Consider the following 26,383-nt stretch of genomic DNA (forward strand, 5'->3'; position numbering starts at 1 on the left):
TGAGTTAAGTTCATATTTCTGAAGTCTGAAACACTTTCCCCGAGTCCTCAGAACTCCCTCTCTCTCTTTCTCTCTGTGTATATGTGTTACATTATGTATCAGAGATATTACTTATTTAACAGCCGTTCTGTGGCTGGGTGCCTACACTTACACTAGGCAAGGTCAAACAGCGATGCACCAAACTTTCTAACAGTAGAGCAAACTGTCTCTGAGGCCCCGCCCCCTCAGCTCTCTCTCCCTCAGATCTGGTTCTGTCAGCCAATCAAAGAGGAGTCTAACATGCTCATTATTATGGTGCAGTGCCTGGTGCGTAATATGGAATAACATGGTATATTTCAGCTGTGGCAAAACAGGAGGAGAAAACAGGTCAAGTTAATGAGGTTAGGGAGGAAGAGGAGAGCATGAGAGAGAGAGAGGGAGAGAGAGGGAAAGATGAATATGGTGAGTGACAGGTTGGAGTGAGGGTGTGTAAAGAATGACTGAAAGAAAGGAGAAACTGACATTTCCACCCAAACAACCAAATTAAAACTTTCACTCCTCACCATCTCTCTCTCCTTCTCTTATCCGCCCATCGCATTCCTCCCATCTCTCTCTCTCTCTCTCTCTCTCTGTGTCTCTCTCTCTCTGTCTGTCTGTTGCTGCGGTGATGGTGCTCTGTGCCAAAGGCTTATAAAAGTTGAAGTGTGTCCTGTTGGACAGTGCAGTCAGTCAGGGCGATGTTCTCTACACAGCTTCATTACTTATTTATCACCACTCTTTTATTCCAATAACACCACACTTCCAAGGGAGCCCCCAGGTCTGTCTGTGTGTGCGCGCGTGTGTGTGTATGTGTGAACGGATTTGTCTATGAGAGTGTGTGTGTGTGTATGTGTGTGAGAAAGAGTGAGTAACTGTGTGGGGGGGAGAGAGTGAGTGAGTGTGTGTTTAAGGAGGCTGGGATGGTATGAAATGTGAATGTGGATGTACAACACGGCTGTTGGAAATCAGGGAGATACAAATGCGTAGCATTTCTGCCTTGGTGCAGAGCAAACGTGAGATTCCTGGTGAACTCAGCAGGTAAGAAAAAAAAATGCTGAGAACAGGTAAGTGCCAACGTCGCCAGCATCCGTGTCACATGAGATAAACCACCCGGGAAGGAACGAAAACACACTCCTCCATTTCCTCTTTCTCCACTTCTCCCTCTCCCTCTCTGTCTCTTATTCCATCAGCATCAGCTCCACCAAACACACAGAGTCAGCGCAGAACAAATGAACGATGGGGTAAACAAAAACGGCCAATCCTGAGGGAGATGGAATAAATAAACAAGTAAATAACCATGGTAACTATTAATGAAGCTTGTAGGGAAGGAACGTGTGCTCCAGATCACCCACCCCTCCCTCCCTCTCTCCCTCTCTCTCTCTCTCTCTCTGACAGAGATAAATCTCCCCAGAACAGCAGGAGAGGAAAAAAAAAGAAAAAGAGAGGGGTATGAGGAGGGGGGGGGGGGGTTGTTAAAAACCAAAGAATGACAGAGAGAGAGAGAGAGAGAGAGAGAGAGAGAGAGAAACAAAGACAGATACACACACAAACACACACAGAATACGGATAAAGAAAAGAAAGAGAGAGACTGTGTGGAAGTGAGAGAGCTATAACCTTTGATGCCCCCTTTTCTATCAGTCAAGAAGTGAAAGACCCCAGAAATCTTTTATGACATGGCTGTATAAATCCACACCAGATTTCACACATAACTCCACCTGTCAGAAGTCATAATGAAGGTGAGATCCGGTAACACAGTGTGTGATATTAGCGACCAGAGCCCTCAGCTGTACACTTTTTCTCACGCACACACACACACACACAGACAAAGAGACACACACTGACACAAGCAGTTCTTTAAAAGCTGCCCCCATCCTGAGGCAAAAGGCAGGGCCAATGTATCGGTCTTAAAAACCTGGGCATGGTGCAGTGAGAGCCAACACCCTGCAGTTTGTTTCCCCTCGTAAATTAATCACATGACATCGCTATGCATCAGCAAACGGATGGTCAGGCCAGGGAAAACAAAACAAAAAAACAAAAAAAAGCTAAACAGAGCAAAACAAAAGAAAACAAAACTGTGGCGAACACGTCACATCACTCAAAAATGTAAACAACCCATCTGAGACCTACCATAACAAAAGTGAACTCACAATTACCTGAATTCATCCATCTGCCTATAAAATAAACAAAAAGAGAGAGAGTGAGAGAGAGAGAGAAAGAGAGAGAGAGCAAGAGCGAGAGAGAGCAAGAGAGAGAGAGGCACTACCACTGATCTCTCTGACTAAAAAGTGCAGATGCTAACAAAAACAGGCCAGCGTGAGTTGCGGGAGGGTGTGTGTGAGTGTGCGTGCGCGTGTATGGAGTGAGGGGAAGAGAGAGAAAGGAAAAGAGGATGAGAGCCTTCGGTGAGGGTCACATACAGGCAATTAGTCATTTTTGAAAGCAGAGCGGTGAGAAGACCTAAAAATAGTCTCTCAGAGCAAGTCTCTTCTCACAGAACCCAGCTATTCTTCACACACACACACACACATACACACACGCGCACACACACACACACACACACACACACACGGCATGTCTCTTCTCACAGAACCAAGCTATTCTTCACACAGACACACACACACACGCGCGCGCGCGCGCGCACATACACACACACACAGCATGTCTCTTCTCACAGAACCTAGCTATTCTTCACACACACACACACACACACACACACACACACACAGCATGTCTCTTCTCACAGAACCCAGCTATTCTTCACACACACACACACACACGCGCACACATACACACGCGCACACATACACACGCACACACATACACACGCGCACACATACACACACACACACACACACATACACACACAGTATGTCTCTTCTCACAGAACCCAGCTATTCTTCACACACACACACACTCACACACACAGCATGCCTCTTCTCACAGAACCCAGCTGTTCTTCACATGTACACAACACACACACACACGCACAGTCACACGCCACACAGTCACACACACAGAGTGTATGTTCCTGTAGCCATTTGTCCACCAGACCCTGATATTCTACCCTTTCAAGCATTTCTTTCTCACACACACATACACACACACACAGACACAGTCACAGAAAGAGAGAGAGAGAGAGAGAGAGAGAGAGAGAGAGAGAGAGAGAGAGAGAGAGAGAGAGAGAGAGAGAATAACTTACCATAGCATACAATCTAAAATGAGGAACAAACTGTTTTGCTGGCACTGAGCAATATCTTTCAACAGCTGATGGGAAACTCTGGACTGCCAACAACTGCCTCATTTGTCATATTCACAGTGTCTCTCTATTTCATATTCAGAATAAATATTTACTCCACCATGTTCAAACATCCATTTCAAAATAGTTATTTGAAATATCAAAACTGCTCAGCTGAACTGCTAATGATGAACTAAGGCTTTCTTAAAATATGCTGCTTCCACATGGTTGCCAGAGTTTTCACAAACAAACAAAAGAACGTGAACTACAAGGTGATAATCCTTCTCTATCCATCAAGAGCGAGATTAAAGAGCCAGATTAGAGAGTGAGATTATAGAAGGTCCCTAAAACAAACAACAGCCTTGCCTCACCTACTAAACCTTAACACAAACGACAGCCTTGCCTCACCTACTAAACCTTAACACAAATGACAGCCTTGCCTCACCTACTAAACCTTAACACAAACGACACCTTGCCTCACCTACTAAACCTTAACACAAACGACAGCGCACACACACACACACACACACACACAGGCACACACAGATGAACCAAAATGCTACAGAGACTTAGACCGGGGTAAGTCTCTGTCGGTTCAGAAAGTGTGTGTGTGAGTGAGAGAGAGAGAGAGAGAGAGAGAGAGAGAGAGAGAGAGAATGTGTGAATGTGTGAAATACGTGTCGGCATTAACAGGACTCAAACAGATTCCCATTACAGGAGTAAGTTTCATTAACAAGAACACTCTTACAGATGCAGAGAGACATAGGGCACAGAGGAGCTGCTGATCGGAGCAGTCCACAACACCGCCAACTCCTCCGCTTCATTTCTCAGTATGTCTATCTGAGTGTAGCGTTAGAGAGAGCGAGAGCGAGAGCGAGAGCGAGAGAGAGAGAGAGAGTGAGGCCAGAGAGAGAGCGAGAGAGAGAGGCAAGAGGGAAGGAGGAGGCCATATGCTGATATCTGGATGGCAATTAATTCTTATTTAGTTAGGATGGAGCAGGGGAGCAAGACACTACCATATCATCTGTCAGGACTGGGAGAGCCAGGAAAAGACAGGAAAGGATAGAGGGAGAGAGATAGGGAGAGAGAGGAAAGAAAAAACAGTGAAAATGGAGTGAGAGCCGCAGTGAGGCGAGGCTGTGTCCTCTTGATCAACCATGGAGAGAGTTTCTTTTTTTAATGAGGACTGCAGCCCCCCCCCCCCCCCCCCAACACACACACACACACACACACACAGAGTCCAACGCCCAATTAAAGTGGTGGGTTTTAATGAGGTAATGGTCTATGTAAGGTGTGTGTTTATCTGTTGTTAAGAGGTTACTCCACTGAGCAGGATCAATGACAAACACACACCCAACAATATTACAGTATTGTATCTAACACACACTCACACAGATACACACACTCATGCACAGATACACACTTACAGGGATACACATGCACACACACTCACACACAGACATGCTTTATTAACCCTGCTAAAAATGGGTAGTGAGTGACAGAGTGAAAGAAAAAGGAGGAGAACAAGTGAGAGTGAACATATCTCTGCCTGTTAAGGAAGTAATAACCACAGGCCTGAAGGCATACTCATCTCCTCCGTGCTCCACTCTCTCTCTCCTCTCATCCCTCTCTCTAACTCGCCTTACAATCCCTGGTGTAGAACAGATGTTGGATGACATCGCTTGTCCTCCAAATGTCTCTCTGATCTCCCTTTCTCCTTTTGCCATGCATGTCTCTTTTCTCCCTCTCTCACCATCTCTCTTTCTATCCTAGCTTTTAACCTGCTCTTACCCCTCTTCCTCCAGCTCTGTCTCTCTCTCTCTGTTCCTCTTCCTCGAACCCTGTCTCTCTCTGTACCTCTTCCTCCAGCTCTGTCTCTCTCTCTCTGTTCCTCTTCCTCTAACCCTGTCTCTCTCTGTACCTCTTCCTCCAGCTCTGTCTCACTTTCTCTGTTCCTCTTCCTCTAACCCTGTCTCACTCTCTGTTCCTGTTCCTCAAACCTTGTCTCACTCTCTCTGTTTGTCTTCCTCTAACCTGTCTCACTCTCTCACTCCACTTTTCCTCCAACTCCATTTCATTCTGTCTTTATTATCTCCAACTCTATCTCACTCTCTTTCTTTTTCTCTAACCCTACATCATTCTCTCTGTTCCTTTTCCTCCCACCCTGTCTCACTCTCTCTGTTGCATTTTTCCAACTCTGCCTCACTCTCTCTTGATTCCCTCCAACTGTCTCACTCTCATTACTTTTCCCTCTCGTCCTGTTTCACACTCTCTGTTCCTTTTACTCTAACCCTCGCTCACTCACACTCTCCTTTTTCTCCAATCCTTTTTCACTCTGTTTGTTTCATGTTTATCTCTTTTTCTCTCCATTAGTCTTTTCTATATGTCTTTTACCATTCTTACATTACAGGTGCCCCCACCCAAATATCTTGATCCCCTCACCCAACTTGCAGTTTGTCTCTCCTACACTTCTCCCTCCTTTCCTCTTTCATTTTCTCTCTTCCATTGCCCCTCTTGCACTCCCCCTCTCTCCCTCTCTCTCTGTGGCTGTAATTCATCATCGTTTTATCGGAGTGTCCACTTTAATTGGTTCTCATCAGAGGCCCCTGCTCTTTCTTATTCTCTCTCTTCACAAACAGCTGCTCCTCACCACTCCCATCTCTGCCACACAAACCACTTTTCTCCCTCTATATACTCCCTCTCTCTCTCAGCCCATTTTCTCTCTCTCTCTCCCCTTTCTCCTTTACTCGGCTCCCTCTCCCTCCTCCTGACGGCTGGAGCGGGGCTGAAAGCGGATGATGGAACGAGCACACTCGTTTATCAGCACTAAGGTAATGGTGTAGAACTCGGCTCTGATATTATCTGTCTTCTCTCGTTCTGTCTCTGGAGATGAAGGGAGGAGGTGAAGGAGGGGGCTCTTTTTAAGAACTACATTTCCCATGAGCACCCAGCTGGGGGATGGGGTGGGGGGTTACATACAGCCTCTCCTCAGTTTCCTGCTTTGGCCTGTTTCCACAGAGCTGCCAGCTGGGTTTCCTCAGCACCCATACAACCCTAAGCAGATCCATTTTCCCATGAACCCCTGCTGATCCCCACACAGTGAGTCATGATTACAGGGCAAGGACAGAGGGCTGGCCGTGTGTGTGGGTCTGGACATGCAGCAGATGCTGTAAAGGGCCAAGAGTGTGTCAGGGCAGTTTGTGTGGCTTCTGACCGCCAAAGGGACAAAGATCATGGTTTGTAGTTTAACTGTAATGGCCAAGACAAGTTATGTGGTTTTATAGGCAAGAAAGGAACCAGGCAGTGTCTGCCCACACCCCCCACCCCCTGCACACACACACACACACACACACACACACACACACACACACACACATCTCTCTCTCTCTCACACACACGCCATCTTCGAGCTGGTTAAACATTGGACCCGTCTCATTGCATGCCTAATTCCTTTCCAAACTCAGGAGTGAATGCTGCCAAAGCTTTCTGCTATAGATCCCTGAGATGAAGGCCTTACTCCCTCAGCATCTGTGCAGTTCCTTCACAATCAAACTACAGTGCTTGTGTGTGTGTGTGTGTGTGTGTGTGTGTGTGTGAGTGAGTGTGAGTGTCTGGCTATAGCACTACAAAGGTTGATAATGAAATATATACAGAGATAAGATTTGATTAAGTAACGTCTAATTAAACTATACGTAATCCGAGACGTTTTTGATGTCACACATCAAACTGGCGTCTGAAGATCTAAATTTAAATGTTGGCTTGATTCCCTTTATTTAAGTAATCCCACTGCAGACCACAGAGAGACTAATGACTCAACCTAATCTCATTGGCCTCTCTGCTCATTGTTCACATATTCAGAGTGGAGGAGCTCAATCAGGAGTCAGGGTTCTTTCGTTCACACAACCACCAGTTTGGTTTTATGTCCCATGGGGACTTTGCATTGGTTTCCATTTTTACTATAACTACAGACTAACAAACAATCCAGTCATTTTTACTATAAATTTAGATTATCAACCAATCCAAATAATTTTCACTATAAGCACAGATTAACAACCACTCCAAACATAACAATTACAGATTAATACTCAATCCAGATTATTCTAGTTTATCTATAACAGTAGTATTTTACCAAGAAAAAAACAAAAAGGGTGGACCAGTAAGTCTCCTCAGTACATCAGATCTTTAGATTCTCTGTTCAGACATGGTCTGAAGGCGCTAGCAGACAACACTACCTCGCTGAGCAGTCGACTGTGCATTAGGACTGTCCTGTTTCTTCTGCTGATTTCCACAACCCCCACAAAGACAGTTCACCAGTAATCTACAACCACATATACACACGAACGTGTGCAGGCACATGCACACACACGCACACACACACGCACACACAGACGCTGAGAGATAATGTAATCTAGTGTGCATAAAAAGGATTAGACTGCTGTTGTACATATGTAGTGCGTCATATGGAGAGACTCCCAACCTGCAAATGACAGAGTCAATTTTACAGATTTGTGTCATTCTCCTTCTCTGTGGAGAAGGTGTTTAATCAGTTTGAATCAACTGATCACACACAGCAAATTCAGTTACCCCACAGCTCTAGTAACACCACATTACTCTATTACTTAAACCACAGCTCTAGTAACACCACATTACTCTATTACTTAAACCACAACTCTAGTAACACCACATTACTCTATTACTTAAACCACAAGTCCAGTAACACCATATTACTCTATTACTTAAACCACAAGTCCAATAACACCACATCACTCGATTACTTAACCTACAACTCCACTAACACCATATTACTCCATTACTTAACCCACAACTCCACCAACACCACATTACTCTGCACTACTAATATGAAGCTACAGAAATATCATCTATGTAAACAAGGATGTTTTCCCCTCACACCCAACTTGTGTTTGTCTGTCACATATCATTTCCTTATGACAGTGGTTTAATCAGGGAAGAGTAATCAAACACAGACTCAAACGTTGCGTGAGAAACAGGGTTTGGATGCAGCTCAGACATGCTTAAACGAATTGCTGTGATATCCTTCTTCTCTTTCTGCTTCTTTCCCTCTGTGACACCAGTACACACATTTCTTCAGGCGGAGCAAGGAGTGATGTTGAATCACATACTGTCCGGGTGAATACATGTTTGGACTGCACACAAAGGCAGATTTTAGCCCTAATGATATCAGTTCTGGGGCCTGCAGCCTCACAGCACGGTCTGCAGGGTTCTTCTTTCTTTCTTTCTTTCTTTTTTTTTTTTGTTGTTGTAAAGTAGAGCAGGGGGAGAGAAAACAGGCGCAGGTTTTGGAGGTGACAGAGAGAGCGGCTGATCTCAGAGGGAGGAGGAGAGAGCACGAAGGCTTTACAGGCGCTGAACAAGAGGAGGGGCTTGTACTCCTCTCCACCACATACTCTTGCCTTACACACACACACACACAACCTACCTACCCACATGCCCCTTCAGCTTACACGCACACATTCACAAAATGACACACCATCCATCATAATGCAAACCAGAGAGAGAGAGAGAGGGAAAACATGATCAATCCTCAAATGCAATGTGTTCTTCCTCTTCATATTTTCAGCCCCAGTGAAGCGCAACGCCAAACACACACTCACGGGCACACTAACACACTCACAGACACACACACACACACAGACACACACACACACACACACACACACACACAATAATACACACAAGCACACACACACACACACACACAAGCTTAAACGAGCTCTCCCAGTTACCATGATTAAAATGAAGATGGACATTACACTTCTAATGAACAGGACCTTGATAAGAAAAACTTGAGGACCCAACAGTGTAATCTCTTGGGATTTGATCTTCCCACATTCCACCAGCAAGGTCATCATCATCATCATCGTCATCGTCGTTGTCATCGTCATCATCATCATCATCATTTCAAAGCCTCTATGCTAATGTGTTGACTCTGAGCTGTGGAGTGTATTGAGTGCTGTAATGATAGGTTAACCTTCCCTGGGCTGTGGCATTCAGATCTATCAGAGCAATAACAACCTCCTGCCTCACTCAGTCACTTCAATATGACCCCATTTACAGGAACCAGCAAAACACACCAGGGTCAAATGACTTAACCACGTCACCTCAGCAATATGGATTTAAACAGACAGAGAGAGAGAGAGAGACACACACATACATCCTGTATGTCTGTTTTCCTGCCAGTAATTAACGATCTTCTTAAATTCCCATAGTACCATAGTAATCTGAGATGTTACATATGCTTGATCAGTTGCAGTTGTGTTTTTTCCCCATTTGGTATTTTTGCATCTTTATTCACAGAGACTTATAGGAAGTACATTCAAATCCAGTTGACAGAATGTGTCAATCATAATGACCCTTAACACAGAGTGCTGGGTCTTCCCTTTAGGAGGACCATGTGTGAGGATCAGGCTGAGCTACATTCAGTGACAGTATTGTTACTGAATAGTACTCTACAATGAGAAGAGTGTGTGTGAATGTGTGTAAGCATGTGTGTGTGTATGCATGTGTGTGTGTATGCATATGCCTGTATTCACTATGGTTTTACTTCTATACTGGTGCTACTGGGTCTTGCAATAGTGGCACTGTGTGTGTGTGTGTGTGTGTGTGTGTGTGTGTGTGACCATGTTTGCGCGTGTGTGTACATGAGTGTGCATGTGAACGTCCGTCTGTGTGCATGAGCGTTTGCACGTGTGGGTGCGAATGTGTGAGCATGTGTGTGAGCATGTATGTGTGTATGTGAGCATGTGTGTGCATGTGTGACCATGTTTGCTGCAGGTGTGTGTGAGAAAGTGCGTGAGTGTGTACACATGCGTGTGTGAGCACGTGTGTACGTGTGTGTGTGTGTATGCCTGTGCCAGTACTTACAGTGGTCTTCTGGCACTGGATGCTGGAGCTGTTGAATCGGAGAGCTGTGACACTGAGGATCTCTCCCTGGATGTGAAAGATGCACTCATAGTTCCTCTGGCCAGACTGGGGCTGCGGAAGGTTCCGGGCTGCCAGCGTGATGGGCTTGGTCACCCCCACCGGGATGTAGATCTGGGTAGAGGACAGAATCTGAGGGCACTCCTGAGAGAGAGAGAGAGAGAGAGAGAGAGAGAGAGAGAGAGAGAGACATAAGGTTTCTCTGTTTTTTGTTTTTTTTCTTCCAGGAAACACTTTGCTCTTTTGATAATTTGGTGACAAATGAACAGATGAACTGACTCTGACAAGACTGAGAGACGGTTGAGGAAGGAAACCTCCATGTGTACAAAACAGGACCTCTGACCAAGGTGAAAAAAAAAAAACAGGAATAAAAATGTTTAACTGATTAAAACCTTGAGAAATGAGTCATTTAAAAGGATCTCATTTCCTAGAGGGTGGAGTTGGTCTTGGTTCACAACAATCTGACAAAGAGATGAGTCCCGGAATTACTTCATCTGGACACAGCCCATGTACTGGCTCACCACTCTTACAAGTGTGTGTGTGTGTGTGTGTGTGTGTATGTGTGTGTATGTGTGTGCGCACGTGTTTTGAGGGGGTAGGGGATAAATATCTAAATGAAGCCATTATGGCCATTTTGGCAGTAGAGCAGGCTGTGCTGAGCCAACTAAACACAGACAGCAATATAAGAGCTAATGAGCAGTGGGTGGAACTGTCCCTGTTCACCACTGAAATCACTCTGCCCAGCACACCAGAGAGAGAGAGAGGGACAGACAGACAGAGAAAGATTGAAGTTTCTTGCTATACTGTCATCATGCATGCTCAGGACAGGATAATTAAATAGGTAGACAAATAAAATACAAATAAAATAAAATGAAATCCACAACTGTTCAATGCACTGCAAACGAAAACCTGAAGAAATTATTTCTTGATGTCAGCGATTCCAAAAGTGGGTGTAACACAGAGAGAAAATGGAGAAACATAATGTGTATATAAATAAACACGTGTGTGCACACACACACACACATATATACACACACACACACACACACACACACATATACATGTGAGTGTGTTATATTGAACAGGACTGAAGACATAAAAGGTGTGTCAGAGAAGGGTTGAGACGTTGCTTGAAATGTTGCTTGACACAAACCAAAGTAATGGGGCAAATCTGGCCTCACACACAAACACACACACACACACAGACACATACAAATAACTCCACAAACACGGCTGCACTGAATCCAGTGGATTCACCTCAGTTTAACAGTGAACCCACAAAGCAACAGTTTCGCCCTAAGCCAACAAACATCTGTGTGTTTGCCGATTAGCTTATACAGTCATCTGTGTGTTTGCCGATTGTCTTATACAGTCATCTGTGTGTTTGCCGATTGGCTTATTCAGTCATCTGTGTGTTTGCTGATTGGCTTACATTGCCGAGCTCTGGCAGATTAGGGCGTGATTGATGGCAGATAATGGATTAAAAAGTGAAAACACAGACCATGGGCATGACAGAGAACTTCACTACTGAGAACTGAGAGGGGGGGGGGGTGGAGGAGAGAGAGAGAGAGTGAGAGAGACAGAGAGAGTGAGAGAGACAGAGAGAGAGAGAGAGAGAGCGCGAGATAGAGAGAGAGCAGAAGTAAGGAGAACAGTGTTTTGCATATGGTTCCATCTTTGACAGTGGAGGTAGCAAATTGCCCACAGACTCCTGCGAGGAGATAATGTGTCAAAAACAAAAGGAAAACTAGAAGGGCACTGGGAGAGCGCAGACCTCCACCAAGGCCAATAGTCCACTCTTCTATGACATTCAAATCTGCAGCCGCAACCACTATATATATCTGGACATATTTCCAAAACCATTAGAACCAAAAAAATCCTAATGTATGATTGTGAAAGCTAATTTAATGTAAGAAACGATTAGCGATTATGCACGTGTTATGAAAGCCCACAACAACCTTTAAAAAGGCTTATTTTGGTCATCTCAACTTGGAAAAAACAATTAGGATAATTTAGACATTGCCTTTTTCTTACATACCTGCTGCACTTGTTTCTACAGTGATGTTTGAGGTGGCTGTTATGTTTTGTTGTATGTTTAGTGGCAGCACACCATTAACTGTAATTACGACCGGTTAGCGCATGTGTGACAAATTCAGTTCATCTTTGTCAAGTCTCGCAACGTTAATGAAAGTGGAAAATAATACGTGGATCCACCCCATGGCTCAGATCCACTCCAAAATTTAATGGATTCTTCCTTGGCCCAAGCTACACCCTTCCACCAAGTTTCATGAAAATCTACCCAGTAGTTTTTCCGTAATCCCGCTGACAAACAGACCGGCAAATCAACAAACAAACCAACAAACCGCACCGAAAGCATAACCTTCTTGGCGGAAGTGAAAAATAAAAACAAACAACAAAAATAATAACAAGGAACCCCTGAGCTGAGTCTTGAGTCTCTGAAGTCTGAAGCCACTGACACTGCTACTGCAATCACATCGTCATGCTCCTCTCTCTCTCTCTATTACAATCACATCTACATGCTTCTCTCTCTCTCTCTCTCTCTCTCTCTCTCTCTCTCTCTACTACAATCACATCTACATGCTTCTCTCTCTCTCTCTCTCTCTCTACTACAATCACATCTACATGCTTCTCTCTCTCTCTACTACAATCACATCTACATGCTTCTCTCTCTCTCTCTCTACTACAATCACATCTACATGCTTCTCTCTCTCTCTCTCTACTACTACAATCACATCAACATGCTTCTCTCTCTCTCTCTCTCTCTCTCACTCTCTCTCTCTCTCTCTCTCTCTCTCTCTACTACAACCAAACCAACCATTCCCTCTCTCTACTACAATCACATCTACATGCTTCTCTCTCTCTCTTAGCTCTTTTCCACTAGGACGGTGCCGGTGCCGGTGCCGGTGCGGAGCCACCGGCCTGCATTTCCACTGGTTTGGGAACTGAACGCTACATAGCGAAAGTTTGGGTAATTTCCGTGGGGAAAAAATAATGTCAGACAGAACGCATCTGCTTGCTTTTTATAAATTTACTTTTACGCTAGGCTTCAACACAGCGAAACACCTCACGAATTTTGTCCTATAACTTTTCGCTCTGGTGGCAAAATTCATGAAAATAGTAAGTCTGTCACCTAGCTCAAAAGTTAAAACGAGTGTTTAAATGAAGGTCTGCAGTGGTTTATTTGCACCAGCCAGAGCCGAGAGAGTGAGAGTGTCTTTTTCTACCACTCTGGGTCCGACTATGTTCATTGATGTAGACACAAATTGTTGCTCATACATCTTTTAATCATATACATATTTTCATGCTACAAATATCCTTTAGCCTACCGCTACTTGGTCAGATGTTTTTTGTTACTCCCGCCTCTCTAGGGAACGTCACGTACCAAACACATCAAACGCTGAACTGATTGGTTCTCGCGTGGTTTTTATTTTTATAGCCTCTGACGTCAGCGGTTCCAACTTCTGGGACCAGCAATTCTGTGGTGCCGTGCCGGTGCCATCTTTTTGGCTCCGGCACCAGTATTTTGTCAGTGGAAAAGCGTGGCCCCGGTGCTCGAATAGGCACCGGCACCGCGGCAGTGGAAAAGGGGGTATCTCTCTCTCTCTCCCTCTCTCTCTACTACAATCACATCTACATGCTTTCTCTCTCTCTCTCTCTCTCTCACTCTACTACAATCACATCTACATGCTTCTCTCTCTCTACTGCAATCACATCTACATGCTCCTCTCTCTCTCTCTCTCTCTTTGTCTCTCTCTCTCTCTACTGCAATCACATCTACATGCTTTCGCTTTCTCTCTCTCTCTCTCTCTCTCACGCTACTACAATCACATCTACATGCTCCTCTCTCTCTCTCTTTCTACTGCAATCACATCTACATGCTTCTCTCTCTCTCTCTCTCTCTCTCTCTCTCTCTCTCTACTGCAATCACATCTACATGCTTTCTCTCTGTCTCTACTGCAGTCACATCTACATGCTTTCTCCCTCTCTCTGTGTCTGAGTGTTTTAGGGATTTGATGATGTTTAGGTAACACTTGAGAGCGCTAAATGTTGACTGTTTGGGTAGGAAGGCACAGAGCTGTATCTGACACTCCATCTCCTTAATGACATTTTCCTGTCAAATCTATCTGTAATACTGCATTATTACAGTCAGAACATCAAACGCAGTCTAAAACCAGCTGCTCACACATCCCTCTAGGGCCAAGGGACCTGCCGGCCAGCTTATAGAGAGAGATAGAGACAGAGAGAGAGAGAGAGAGAAAAGGGAAAAATGGAGAGAGTAAAGTGAAAGAACATCATTCATTTGCGACAGATTGTGAGAATGGGTTGGGAGTGGAGATTGGGGGGGGGGGGGGTGTACAGTGTAGGTTATGAGAATGGGTTAGGAGTGAAAAGTGAGTGTGTGTGTGTGGGGGGGGGTGTACAGTGTAGGTTATGAGAATGGGTTAGGAGTGAAAAGTGAGTGTGTGTGTGTGGGGGGGGGGATGTACAGTGTAGGTTATGAGAATGGGTTAGGAGTGAAAAGTGAGTGTGTGTGTGTGGGGGGGGGGTGTACAGTGTAGGTTATGAGAATGTCTCTGCTCTATCCACAGGGCTTTGCTTTGATGTTAAATAGATGGAGTTTATTTTTCATTCTGCTACTAAGGTTCCTTTTGCTATTCTCCAGTCAGACACTTCAAATCCAGCGCTGTGTGCACATGTGTGTGTGTGTGTGTCAAAGAGAGAGACACGGAACTGTATGTGAATGGATGTTCGGTTTGATCACAACACAGTAAAAACAGATATGGTTATCATTCTGCCCACTGAATTGACTGTTACCTGGCAGCCACATAGCCCTTGGTCACTGGTGACCACTGCGGTACTCTCAAACAGTTTTAATACGCGGTCTTAACACCTGACATTTAAAACATCTTAAAGTTTCAAAGGTCTTGACTTCTCAAATCCACTAACACAAAGTAGATAAAATCAGAGGGACTGTCTCTGTGTAACTGTTTTCTCTACCAAACACACGTACACACACACACACACACACATACGTGCAACACAACGCAACACAACAAAGCATCTTCTCTGAATGATCACTGGAGACAAACTAATAAGAGAGGGAAAAACAGGCTGGAGGAAAATAAGACAGTGATGTAGGTTTATACCAAATGACATTCCAAAAATGTGTCAACAGCTCAGATCAGATGAGAACACTATCATCTCATCTCCAACATCATACGGTGACAACACTGTCTGTGTGTGAGTTTGAGTGTGTTTGAGAGTGTGTGTGTATGAAACTGTATGTGTGAGTGTGTAGGTTTACATAAGAATGTTTTGGGTCAAGTAGGGCTGTTCACACAGATGGACAAGCGTGTTTGAGAGAGAGAGAGTGAGAGACAGACAGAGAGAGAGAGAGACAGACAGAGAGAGAGAGAGAGAGAGAGAGAGAGAGACAGAGAGAGAGAGAGAGAGAGACAGACAGAGAGAGCTGAACTTCTTACTGCTGTTCAAGTCCAGTAATAATGCAGGAATAGAACAACAGGACTTGAAGACTGTCTGAGGAGAAGGTATTTAAAAAAAAAAAGAAGAAAAAAGAAAAACCTTTTAGGAGAGAAAAGAAAAACATTATGCATTTATAAAACAGCATCTGCTTGGACGCTGATGACTCTAAAGCATACACCCATCCATAATTAATTTTTACAACTGATGTGTGGAATTTAGATAAGATAACACAGACAGAGAGAACATCAAAAAAAGAAAAGTAGAAGAGAGACAGAGAGAAAGAGAAAGAGAGAGAGAGAGAAAGAAAGAAAATTAAGACATTAGATTATCTGGGAGGCCAAACATCTGACATGTTAAAAGATCTCTGACAACAAAGTGTCTCCAGTCTAAAGGGAGCAGAGGAAGAGAGAGGAGAGGAGAGGAGAGGAGAGGAGAGGAGAGGAGAGAAGAGGAGAGGAGCAGCACTAATCCTGAATTTAAATGTATGTGTTTAAAGCACGGCCCCACACACACACCATCAGCCTAGTGCAAACCTGAAAGCCCAGCCCTGCTCAGATGTCTCAGAATGATTAATGGTAGTGAACAGGACAGAGAGGCAGTTGATTCCCAGTTCTGGCTGAGACTTAGGTGTATGTAGGGTCTAGTCCACCCTGGCAAACACCCTTAACACAGCTGACAGAATTACTGCTGAGGCCAGCAACACATACAGACACACACACACACAGACACATACACACACACACAGAGAGACACACACAGACAAACAAGGCCTCATAAGATGTCATCAAACTCTGTACTATACACATTAGAGTCAGAGACAAGGCACTGTCTGACCTGTCAGGAACACACACGCACAGACACACGCACATTTACACACGCACATTTACACACGCACATTTACACACGCACATTTACACACACACACGCTGTCCACAGTGGATGTCATATCCAAGAAAAGACACAGAGCTACCTGTCAGCTTAACAGATGGTAATAACACAAGACTGGTTCTGAGGAAAATGAATGAAGGAAAAAACAAAAAGCGTCCAGGAACTCGCTTCTTTTTGTGCGTTCTTTTTCTCTCCTCCCTCTTTGTGTTATTTCTGGCATGTTCTCTTTGATAGAACAGCTGAGACAAGCTCATTAAGCTGGGACCTCCTCAGAGAGAGAGAGAGAGAGAGAGAGAGAGAGACAGAGAGAAAAGTCCTAAGAAAGAGCTGAAAAGAGAAAGGAGAAACTAAAAACTTGGCATGTATGACAGGCAAGAAAATAAATGTATCTTTTAAACCACGAGGGACAGAGTATATCGTTAAACTAAGACCCAGTCTTTACACACTGCAACATCCCCCATGGTTACAAACTATAGCCCAAAACCCAAAAACTACTGCCCACTGCTTAAAGACACCCCAATGCAGAAACTGTCAGACATGAGGAGAAAGCTGGTATATTCATTCAGGTAACACAATCAGACATTTACCACGTCACAAACGAACGGCTCAAACCTAATTATCCACACCTTACCACCATACCTACAAAATTACGGCCCAAAGTTTTAGACAATTAAGCAGCGGTGGGAAGTGATAGGGGTAAATCAGCGTAATGAGCCAAAGCACAAATGTTTAATGTGACGATTGGGCGCCAGGCCCCAGATATGACTCCACTAATTTAATAACAGCGTTCAAATGGAAATGCCTCCTGATGACACAGTTACGCTATTAATAACTCAGACACACGCCTGGTCACAATGACAGAACTCATACCAAAAAAGCTATGGACCGATCCCCATCCTCACCACACCCATCATGTGACTAACAACCAGAGAGAGAGAGAGAGAGAAAGGCACACAATCAGACTGATACAATGTAATTCATCAATTCAATTCTCTCTCTCTCTCTCTGTCTCTGAGATGCAGTATTCATTGCTGGTGTCCATTAGGTAAGGAGCCCAGGCAGCTGGAAGTGCAGATTTAATCCACTTTGAATAATTAAACCTGAGGATTGGAGATAGTCTGTCACCCAAAATATCCACTGCACTGAGAGAGTGAAAGAGAGAGCAAGTGAGAGATAAAGAGAGAGAGAGAGAGAGAGAGAGAGAGAGAGAGAGAGGGCGAGGGCGAGAGAACGGACACGATGAACTGTGAGCAATCGACAGAAGAAGAGAGGAATGGAGGGGGAAGGAGAAGACAGAAGGTCAGGTCTACACTGTCTCCCTCCCTATATATATATATGTGTGTGTGTGTGTGTGTGTGTGTGTGTGTACAAAAGCAGAGCTGTAGGAGACCTCAGTGAAGCAGTTCTTCCCTCTGAATGGGTGTGATATTGACCTTGTTTATTGGAATGTCTACAAACACCCAGTCCCTACTGGGTAAACTGGTAGAGAGAAAATGCTCTGGGAGAAAGGCATCATGGGAAGAGGAGAGAGAATCAAGAATGACATGACAGGTCATGTGAAGGCCTGATTGGAGGCTGAGACAAGATGGTTGCAATACGGTGGAGATCAGCTGCCATGACAACCACTGTTGTCCAGAAACACTAAGACAGCTCCGTTAATTTGTGGTTTGTCCACCTAGTTCTTCCCAACATTTTTTCTTTTCTTTTCTTCTTTTTTTTTAAATTTTCTCCCATTCCCAGTTCTCACATCTGTTTTTTCCTCTTTTCACTCCTCCCTGCATTGTTTTTCATCTCCATTTCTGATTTCTGTCCATCTTTTGCTCCCTTTCTCTCTCTCTCTCACACTTACTCCCTTTTGTAGTTTCAGGAAAGAGGTGGGCAGACAGAGAAAGAGAGAGAGAGGGAGAGGGAGAGGGAGAGAGAGAGAGAGAGAGAGAGAAAACTCCTCTGGGAATGACTGCATGATTACAGGAAGAGAGTGATGGGGAGAAGAAACGAGATAAAAGACAGACAGAAGAGAAAACACAAAAGCTGAGACGGGTGCTTTCACAGCACAGATTCAGATCAGCGGCGAGTGTGTATGCTCCAGGAGTGCTTTATCATCCCACTCTACCAGTCCTCTCTCCTGTCCATGAGAGCAGAGACGTGTGGAAAAACCCGGGTCAGGGTGGCACTTTCCGATCTCACTGGAAGCGAAGGAAGAGAATGTGCAAATTGAAAGGAGACCTTGTGAAAATGGACATTATTAAGTTCCAATTCTGGTGATTAGATCTTCGCTAAAGCACACTCCTCCTGCCCCCTCGAGTCGGAATGTTCTGGAATGCTCCGGAACATTCTCAGTACTTGTTTTGCAGTCTTATGACCTTCACGTGGTGTAAATCACTCCACAGCGGGGGAAGGGATTGTCAGCAAACTGTTATGTTCTGGTTCTGGTCCAACCAGCTACATTAGGGGTGGATGAATGCTCTGGTATGTTTTTCTTCCCTATCCACCAGACATTGCCCTCTTCACCCCATTCTATACCGTGTTCAGCATTTGTAAGAATGGTCACAGTCCAAATGGCTTAGAGCAAAGAGCTTTCTTAACAGCGACTTTCATACTCCTCTTCTCTTCTCGCTCTCTCCCTCTCTTGTGTCTTCGTCCCTCTGGTACAGGCCAGACTTAAGCCAGAACATTTGGAAAATAAATGTCGTCAGAGCAATAATGTAAACCGAGTTGTTTTTGCTCAGTCCATGCTCACATCTGGACTCGATTAGGGCTTTTCGCCTTCTCTCTGTAGTCTTGTGAGCTCTGGAAAAAAAGGCAGAGATTCCAAAGGGAAGAGAGGAACGTGGGTGTAGCATCGTCTCTTCTCTCTCTCTGCTTTTCCCCTCTTCCCCCTCTTCTCTCTCTCTCTCTCTCTGCTTTCCCCCTTTTTCCCCTCTTCTCTCTCTCTCTGCTTTTCCCCTCTTCTCTCTCTCTCTCTGCTTTTCCCCTTTTTCCCCTCTTGTCTCTCTCTCTCTCTCTGCTTTTCCCCTTTTTCCCCCTCTTTTCTCTCTCTCTGCTTTTCCCCTTTTTCCCCTCTTCTCTCTCTCTCTGCTTTTCCCCTTTTTCCCCTCTTCTCTCTCTCTCTCTCTCTCTCTCTGACAGTGAGAGAGAGAGAGAGAGAGAGACAGAGACAGAGAAAGAGAAAGAAAGAGAGGTATGTACCTGTCATTTTGATGAAGTGCTTAATTAGCCATAATAAGACAAATCTGTGCTGGAAATCATTGTTCTCTTATTGTTAAAACAGACGCAGATTTAATGATTATGGACGAGAGGAATAACGAACTTAATGAGACTGAAGAGTGTGGTGTATGAGGACACAACAGGACAAAGGAGGAGAGGAGAGGAGAGGAGAGGAGAAGAATGTAGGCAGGACCTGGGAAAGCACAGGAGAGAGGGAAAGAAAGGGGAATGTAGAGAAAAAGAAGACACTCCTTGTAGATGCACACACGAGGAGGAAGAAAGTGACGCACTCTGCCCATCCACCTATCCTTCTCTCCACCCATCCTCCATCCTGCTCTGCCCATCCACCTATCCTTCTCTCCACCCATCCTCCATCCTGCTCTTTTTGCCTGCCTGCCCTCTGGCCCTTCTGTGTCAGTTCTGCTTCTCTCAGATAAGACTGAGACACACTCACACACACATCTCCACAGGGGGTATCATCCCTCTCTTCATTTCTCCTTCCCTTCATTCTACTCCACACCCACACACACACACACACAGCCGGATGTGTGTGTGTTTTCAGAAACTTATCTACAGCATGTGAGTGTATTCATATGCCTGTGTACAGGGTAAAAGAGTGTGTGTGTGTGTGTGTGTGTGTGTGTGTGTGTGTGTGTGTACGTGTGCGCATATGTGTGTGTGCATTGGCAGTGCCTTACTCGTCTCATTGCCAGCGTAAACAAACCATGCCAGGGGTTTATGGCTCACACGTCTGTCACACACTCCAGACCAGCTGTGTTATACTCCACACATAGGCTTTATACCTTTACACACAGCCTCACTCACTCCACTCCACCTCTGTCCCTCCCCTTCTCTCTTTCAGCGAATGAAAAAAAAACCCAGTAACAATAAAACAATACATGGCCGTGTCTTTTCAGAAGACTAACTGCATGACTTCACAAAATCCCCAATCAACCCAGAAAAACAGTAAAATATCTCTTTTCCAGTGGGTAATTTACGAGTTTTTCTATCCAGTGTGCGGGGGAGGGGGGGGGGGGGCATGTTCCAGAACATTCAGAGTAAGTTTTTTGTTGGTGCGTCAGAAGGCAGAGAAGTCAAGAACATCCAGAGTGGAGTTCACTCTCTCTTCTCAGTGAAACACGGTTACGCGGCACACTCATTGTCCTGTTGACTGACCCACTCATTGCTTTGTGTACAAACAGTCCTAGCTGCTATTTTCATTTCAAAACCAACATGGCAGATATTATTCTTGAAAGCATTTTCAAAAGAAATCACAAAAGAATTGGCTTTCAAGGCCACGTTAAAAACGACAGAGAGAGGGATAGTCACAAAATGTTGGATCTCTCAGATGAGGGAGAAGGTTCCGGTCTCAGGCAAAAACACCAACCAGTCAGGCTTAGAAACATACAACACAGAGCATGGAAAGACAACAGTCTGTGATTATTCTCTCTCTCGCTTTCTGTCATGCCACCTGTCAATCTCCTCTCTGTGATGCTAACTGTTGGTTGCGTGTTGATTTATGAAAATTTGATTTCTAAATGTCATTCATTACAACCGGTGACCGCCTGACTTTTTCCACCTATTTTTCTCATTCTCCTGTGCAAATACTCTTTAAAAAAAAACGCATTTCATCTTCTCATTTCACCCCACCCACATTTCTCTGGCAGTGCCAAGGTCCAGCGATGAAGAAGGTTCATCTCAACCAATCAGAAAAGAGGCCATAGCACACAGCCTACTCTACTCTTTGTTGATAGGGAGCCTTCTGAGTTGTCAAGGTAACCAGAGGAGGGGGGGGGGGGGTTTGAGGGCGTGGGCAGGACATTGACAAACATACTTGTGAGGAGGTTCCCACATAGATCCATTTAAAGAGCATTTATCAAAATGAAGAGTGAAAAACAAATAAACAAACAAGCACACACACCTTTTCGTGGTTTGTCTAGCATGCATCTTCCGTGCGAGTAAAGCCCTGAGAGTGGTAAAAGGCAGACTGAAGGCCAGAGATATGCAGAGACAGCCAAGACATGAGTGATTTTTCATATGCTGGATAAAACGTCCCTGAATCCATAATACACGTGACTAAGCCTGTTTAAATCATACGTGACCTCTTTTTTTTTCTTTGGGTTTTTCTTTTCTTTTTTTTATACTGACGTCATTTACCATATACACAGTGATTTTTTTTAATAAGTATGTTTATAACACACATTATTAGCATGCTTAGGATTTTATATCATTCTTTTAATTATGCCTTGACTGCCCTGAGTTTGCAATTTGATTTATGTATTCACACACACACACACACACACACACACCCCTTCCCGATCATTAAAGCTAACACATGTTCACTGGGGATTAGGGAGGGAGGGGTTATGGAGACTGTGGCCAATGGGAATCAGTTTGACTCTGTCGCCGCGAGGACTGGAACAAATGGAAATCACAGCAGGGGCCCAAGATGACAAGTGTGTGTGTGTGTGCGCGTGTGTGTGTGCGTGTGACTGTGTCAGTATGTGAGGGTGTGAGAGAGCGAGTGTGTGTGTGTGTATGATGGATTAACTTGGGGAGCATGTGGCCAGTGTACCTTCTGTGTGATGACACAGGCGAGCTCTCTCTGCTCTGACAGAACATTAATCTACAAAATGTCAAAATACCCCAGACCTCTGCCTCTCCATCTCCACTCTCATCACCATACAGCCACTTACTACCCGTGTGTGTGTGTGTGTGTGCGTGTGCGTGCGTGCGTGTGTGTGAAAAGTGTTTCTTGATTTGTTCAGCATTGATTGTGTGATGTTTTGTTCTGTGTGTGTGTGTGTGTGTATGGGTGTGTTTATAGCTCAGTTTGTCTGCTTGATCCTGCTCTTCAGTGTGTGTCATTTTGTGTGGTTAAACGAGTGAGCGGGTGTCTGCCTGTGTGTGTGTGTGTGTGTGTGTGTGTGTGTGTGTGTATGCTTGGTTGTGAAGGCCCTCGCATGTCATGCAATCAGGGTTTAAACAACGCCAGCAGGAGAACACCCCCCACCCCAAAAAAAAATGGATAAAAGGGTTTTTCTTCTGTCTGACTAGTTAACAACAGCCATGCATATAAAACAGCCAATCAGGAGACACATACTAAGCCAAAGAGATAAGGGAATAGTACCTGCTGCGTGCCAAACAATAACACACACTCACACGCTGCGTCTGCTTATATCACCTAGAGCCTGCTCAGTATCAGCAAAATTAGCATCCCTCTGGAGCCCTTCATTTACACTCACGGCTTTAAACACTGCCACTGAGGCGCGCGTGTGTGTGTGTGTGTGTGTGCGTTCTGGTTTGGCCACATTAACACTACATGCTTAAGACATGTGAAGCAATTATTTCTGTGGTCACCATCAGTTTTATGCTATTACAACATCCATATATATTACAATTCTTTACTCTTCAGAGTGTGTGTCTGTAGCTTTCTCCCGGTGTGTGTGTGTGTGTGTGATACAAAGTGGTCACATGTACTTGTTTTTGCTAACTTAAGTGGACATTTTACTGAATGCAAACTATTGTACTGGGGACGCCTAGCCAAACCAGTGCCCACTATTAAACACCAGGACATCGGTGTGTTTTTTGGTCAGTGTTAGACTTAGTTTGTCATTCTTTACTTTTGTTATAACGCTCCCAGGAATTGAGCATACAATGGGTGAGCAGGTGTGTAAGTGTGTGTGTTTGTGCGCGTGTGTCTGTATGTGTGTTTTGTGGATAGCGTGAGTGTGTCTGCACATCAGCAAAGCCGGCATACTGGGCACTTTGTATCTGTGAGTGTGTGTGTGTGCGCGCGCGCGCGCGTGTGTCTAGATGCATATCTTACCTCTGACATGTTGACACGCCCCTCTTGGAAAGAGCAGTCATTGGCATTCTGTGTGCACATGTGACGATATTTACACCAATGACAGGGGAAAGAGCCGTTTACACACGCCAAGCACCTGTGGATGGACAGAGACTCATAAGAGAACTGACCAAAACGGTCCAGTTAAACAAAACAACAGAAATGACTGGACTATTTCGGTCAGTTCTGTGATGTTGTTTTGTTTGAGTGGACAGTTTCAGTCAAACAAAACATCATCACAGAACTGACCGAAATAGTCCAGTCAAACGGAACATCACAGAACTGAGTCAAGTGGAACAGTCAAAGCAGGAATACACACAACTAACACAAAAAATGAAGACTTTCGGAGCTGAGATGTGCCTTTAGACAAACAAAGAATCACAGACCAAAAGGGTCGAGAGACAAGCCTGTAAAGTCACTTCTCTCTTTCTGTTGTGTTTTTTTTCTCTTTCTATCACTGACCTTTTTGTGTCCTCTCCCTCACTCTCATCTCTATCTTTTCAAAACCCTAGCTTTGTGCGAAGCTGGTCTTTCATCCCTGCACAAAGATGAGCTTTCATTAAGAGAGAGAGGGTTTAATGGCTATACCAACAGAAATAGAGTGATGACAGGGCAGAGAGGAGAGAGAGGGAAAGAGAGAGAATAACAGAAGCTTAAAGAGTGAGAGGAGAGAGAGGGAAAGAGAGAGAATAACAGAAGCTTAAAGAGTGAGAGGAGAGAGAGGAGAGAGGAAGATGGGGAGAAGAAGAGACTCCTGCTGTCACCCGCGATCCTGTGCGAGGAAAACGGCAGGTATATGGAAACGCCACATTATCTCACACGGACAGCATGAAAAACAATGCCGCTGATCAGACGCAGGTAATACGTCCTTAATCTCCATAAACGCAACAATCAGAGAGGAATCGGCCCGAGAAACACGCGGTGATTCATTTCAATTAATCAATTTCCAGCCTGGCCATTTGTTCGCCTCAGACATTAAGCAATCGTTTAGACACTGAGGCAGCCTGACGTATAATTTAATCAGCCGATCCTCTTAATGAGCGATCGGCTGTAAGCGACGAGAGAAACTGTCGATTTACTGCTGAAAAATGGTGGTTAAGGAAATAAGAGCTTCACTAATCCAACCTAACAGCACACAAAGAGAGGGGAAGAGAGAGAGAGCTTTTCATCAAACCATACCAATGAAGGGTATTAAGGCTTTGTTTTGGCTGTGTGTGTGTGTGTGTGTTTGGCTTTGCGGACTGGTCTCCCATAGAGGTACCATTTGTCAGCTTGTTAATACTGGCCTCTCCAGAGAGGAGTCTAATCTGGTAAGGCAGCCAATCAGAGAGCAGGGCTGGGGAGTGGGGTTTCTGTGGGAGACAGAATTAAGGGAGTGTCCAGAAGGCAGGAGACGTAAACGTGACCCATGGGGAACTCCCAGTCTCTCCAGGTAGACAGCACGGGTTTCCTCTCTTACACACACACACATCCAGGATTTCCTCTCTTACACACACACACACACACAGCCTGAGTTCTCTTTCACATATGCACTACGGACTATAACCACAGAATCAGGCTCGCATTATGTCCAAAGTTGCCCTTTCACACATGCGGCACACAGCAGCAGATAATCCGAGTCAGACACATTCACACATCCTCGAAAGACTCCGTTTGGTTTGGACAGGGGGTGGCGCCTTGGTAGAGCAGGCAGGAGGCAGGACATGACGCAAAAAGTACTCTGCGAAAATCGCAGTGTTTTGTTTACAACAAATCGAAAAAAGCAGACGAGGCTACTGACTTTTGTCTGGCGATTTCGGCGTCAGCCCTTACCGACAGAAGTTCTCGAATCTCTTCGTCTCTTCAGTTAGACATTTTCATTGGCTTCTTCATGTAAATGACCCTTCTTCTTCATCTTCGGATGTTTGTATTCTTCTGGTTTCACGCCAGTCGCATGTTACAAACGGCATCAACACGCCCACTTGCTTGCTGTGCATACTCCAGATTATAAACCACTCTATTCACACATGGACCCAAACGAAGAGAAAACAGAGTTTGTACGAGGGGACCGGTAGAATAAAATCCGTTTAGAATCCGAGTCGACTCATTTGGACTTTTTTATTCGCACATACAGCCCCTCCAGAATCCTGATTATTTTAAGGTTGCAGTGCATGTGTGAAAGGGGCTTTACATACAAACACCTTAGTATCACATACACCGAAAAAGAGAGAGAGAATTTGTTCTTGTCTCCACTGCTTTGGGTCATGACATTCACATTTACTGCCCACATTCAGAGAGCGAGGTAAAATGACTGAAGAGTAGAAAAGGTTTTTAAATCTCATCCCTCTGCATTGGGCTTTAATTCACGAGTTTTCCAGCCCACCCAGAGTCCTGAGTTAAGCCCCTTCCACTCAACCATCCTCTCCTCTCTCACCTCACCCTCTTCTCTTCGCTGTGGAAGGTAAAGTAGGGGGTTAATTTCAGTAGGTCCCTCTGAACCCCCCCCCCCCCCACCCCATTAAACGCCTGCACACTGAGCTCTCTTCCCTGCTGCCCGGGGGCTCTGCAAAGTGATGGGGGGTGGGGGGGGGGGGGTGTCTTTTTTAAATCAGCCTCCTTGATCCTTCATCAGCATAAGCCTCACACGCTGGAAGTAGAGCTCCCCCTCCCTTTCTTTTCTTTTCTTTTTCGCTCTCTTACTCTTTAATTTTAATCCTTTCATATTAAAATAGCTATTCTGTCCC

The 26,383-nt window shown here is 44.8% G+C and overlaps 1 protein-coding gene across 1 annotated transcript in view; it reads right to left on the reverse strand.

The window, feature by feature from the left end:
* LOC115815235 (plexin-A1-like) overlaps positions 1-26,383 on the reverse strand; it is a 124,873-nt gene that overhangs the window by 35,608 nt on the left and 62,882 nt on the right. Inside the window, exons 8-9 of the mRNA XM_030778193.1 lie at positions 23,643-23,757; positions 10,157-10,357 (exon numbers count right to left, since the gene is read on the reverse strand). Of these exons, the coding sequence (XP_030634053.1) occupies positions 10,157-10,357; positions 23,643-23,757 (316 nt within the window). The remainder of the gene's footprint in view (positions 1-10,156; positions 10,358-23,642; positions 23,758-26,383) is intronic.

This window comes from Chanos chanos, chromosome 6 (genome assembly GCF_902362185.1).
Source record: "Chanos chanos chromosome 6, fChaCha1.1, whole genome shotgun sequence".
In the NCBI taxonomy this organism is placed as follows: Eukaryota; Metazoa; Chordata; class Actinopteri; order Gonorynchiformes; family Chanidae; genus Chanos; species Chanos chanos.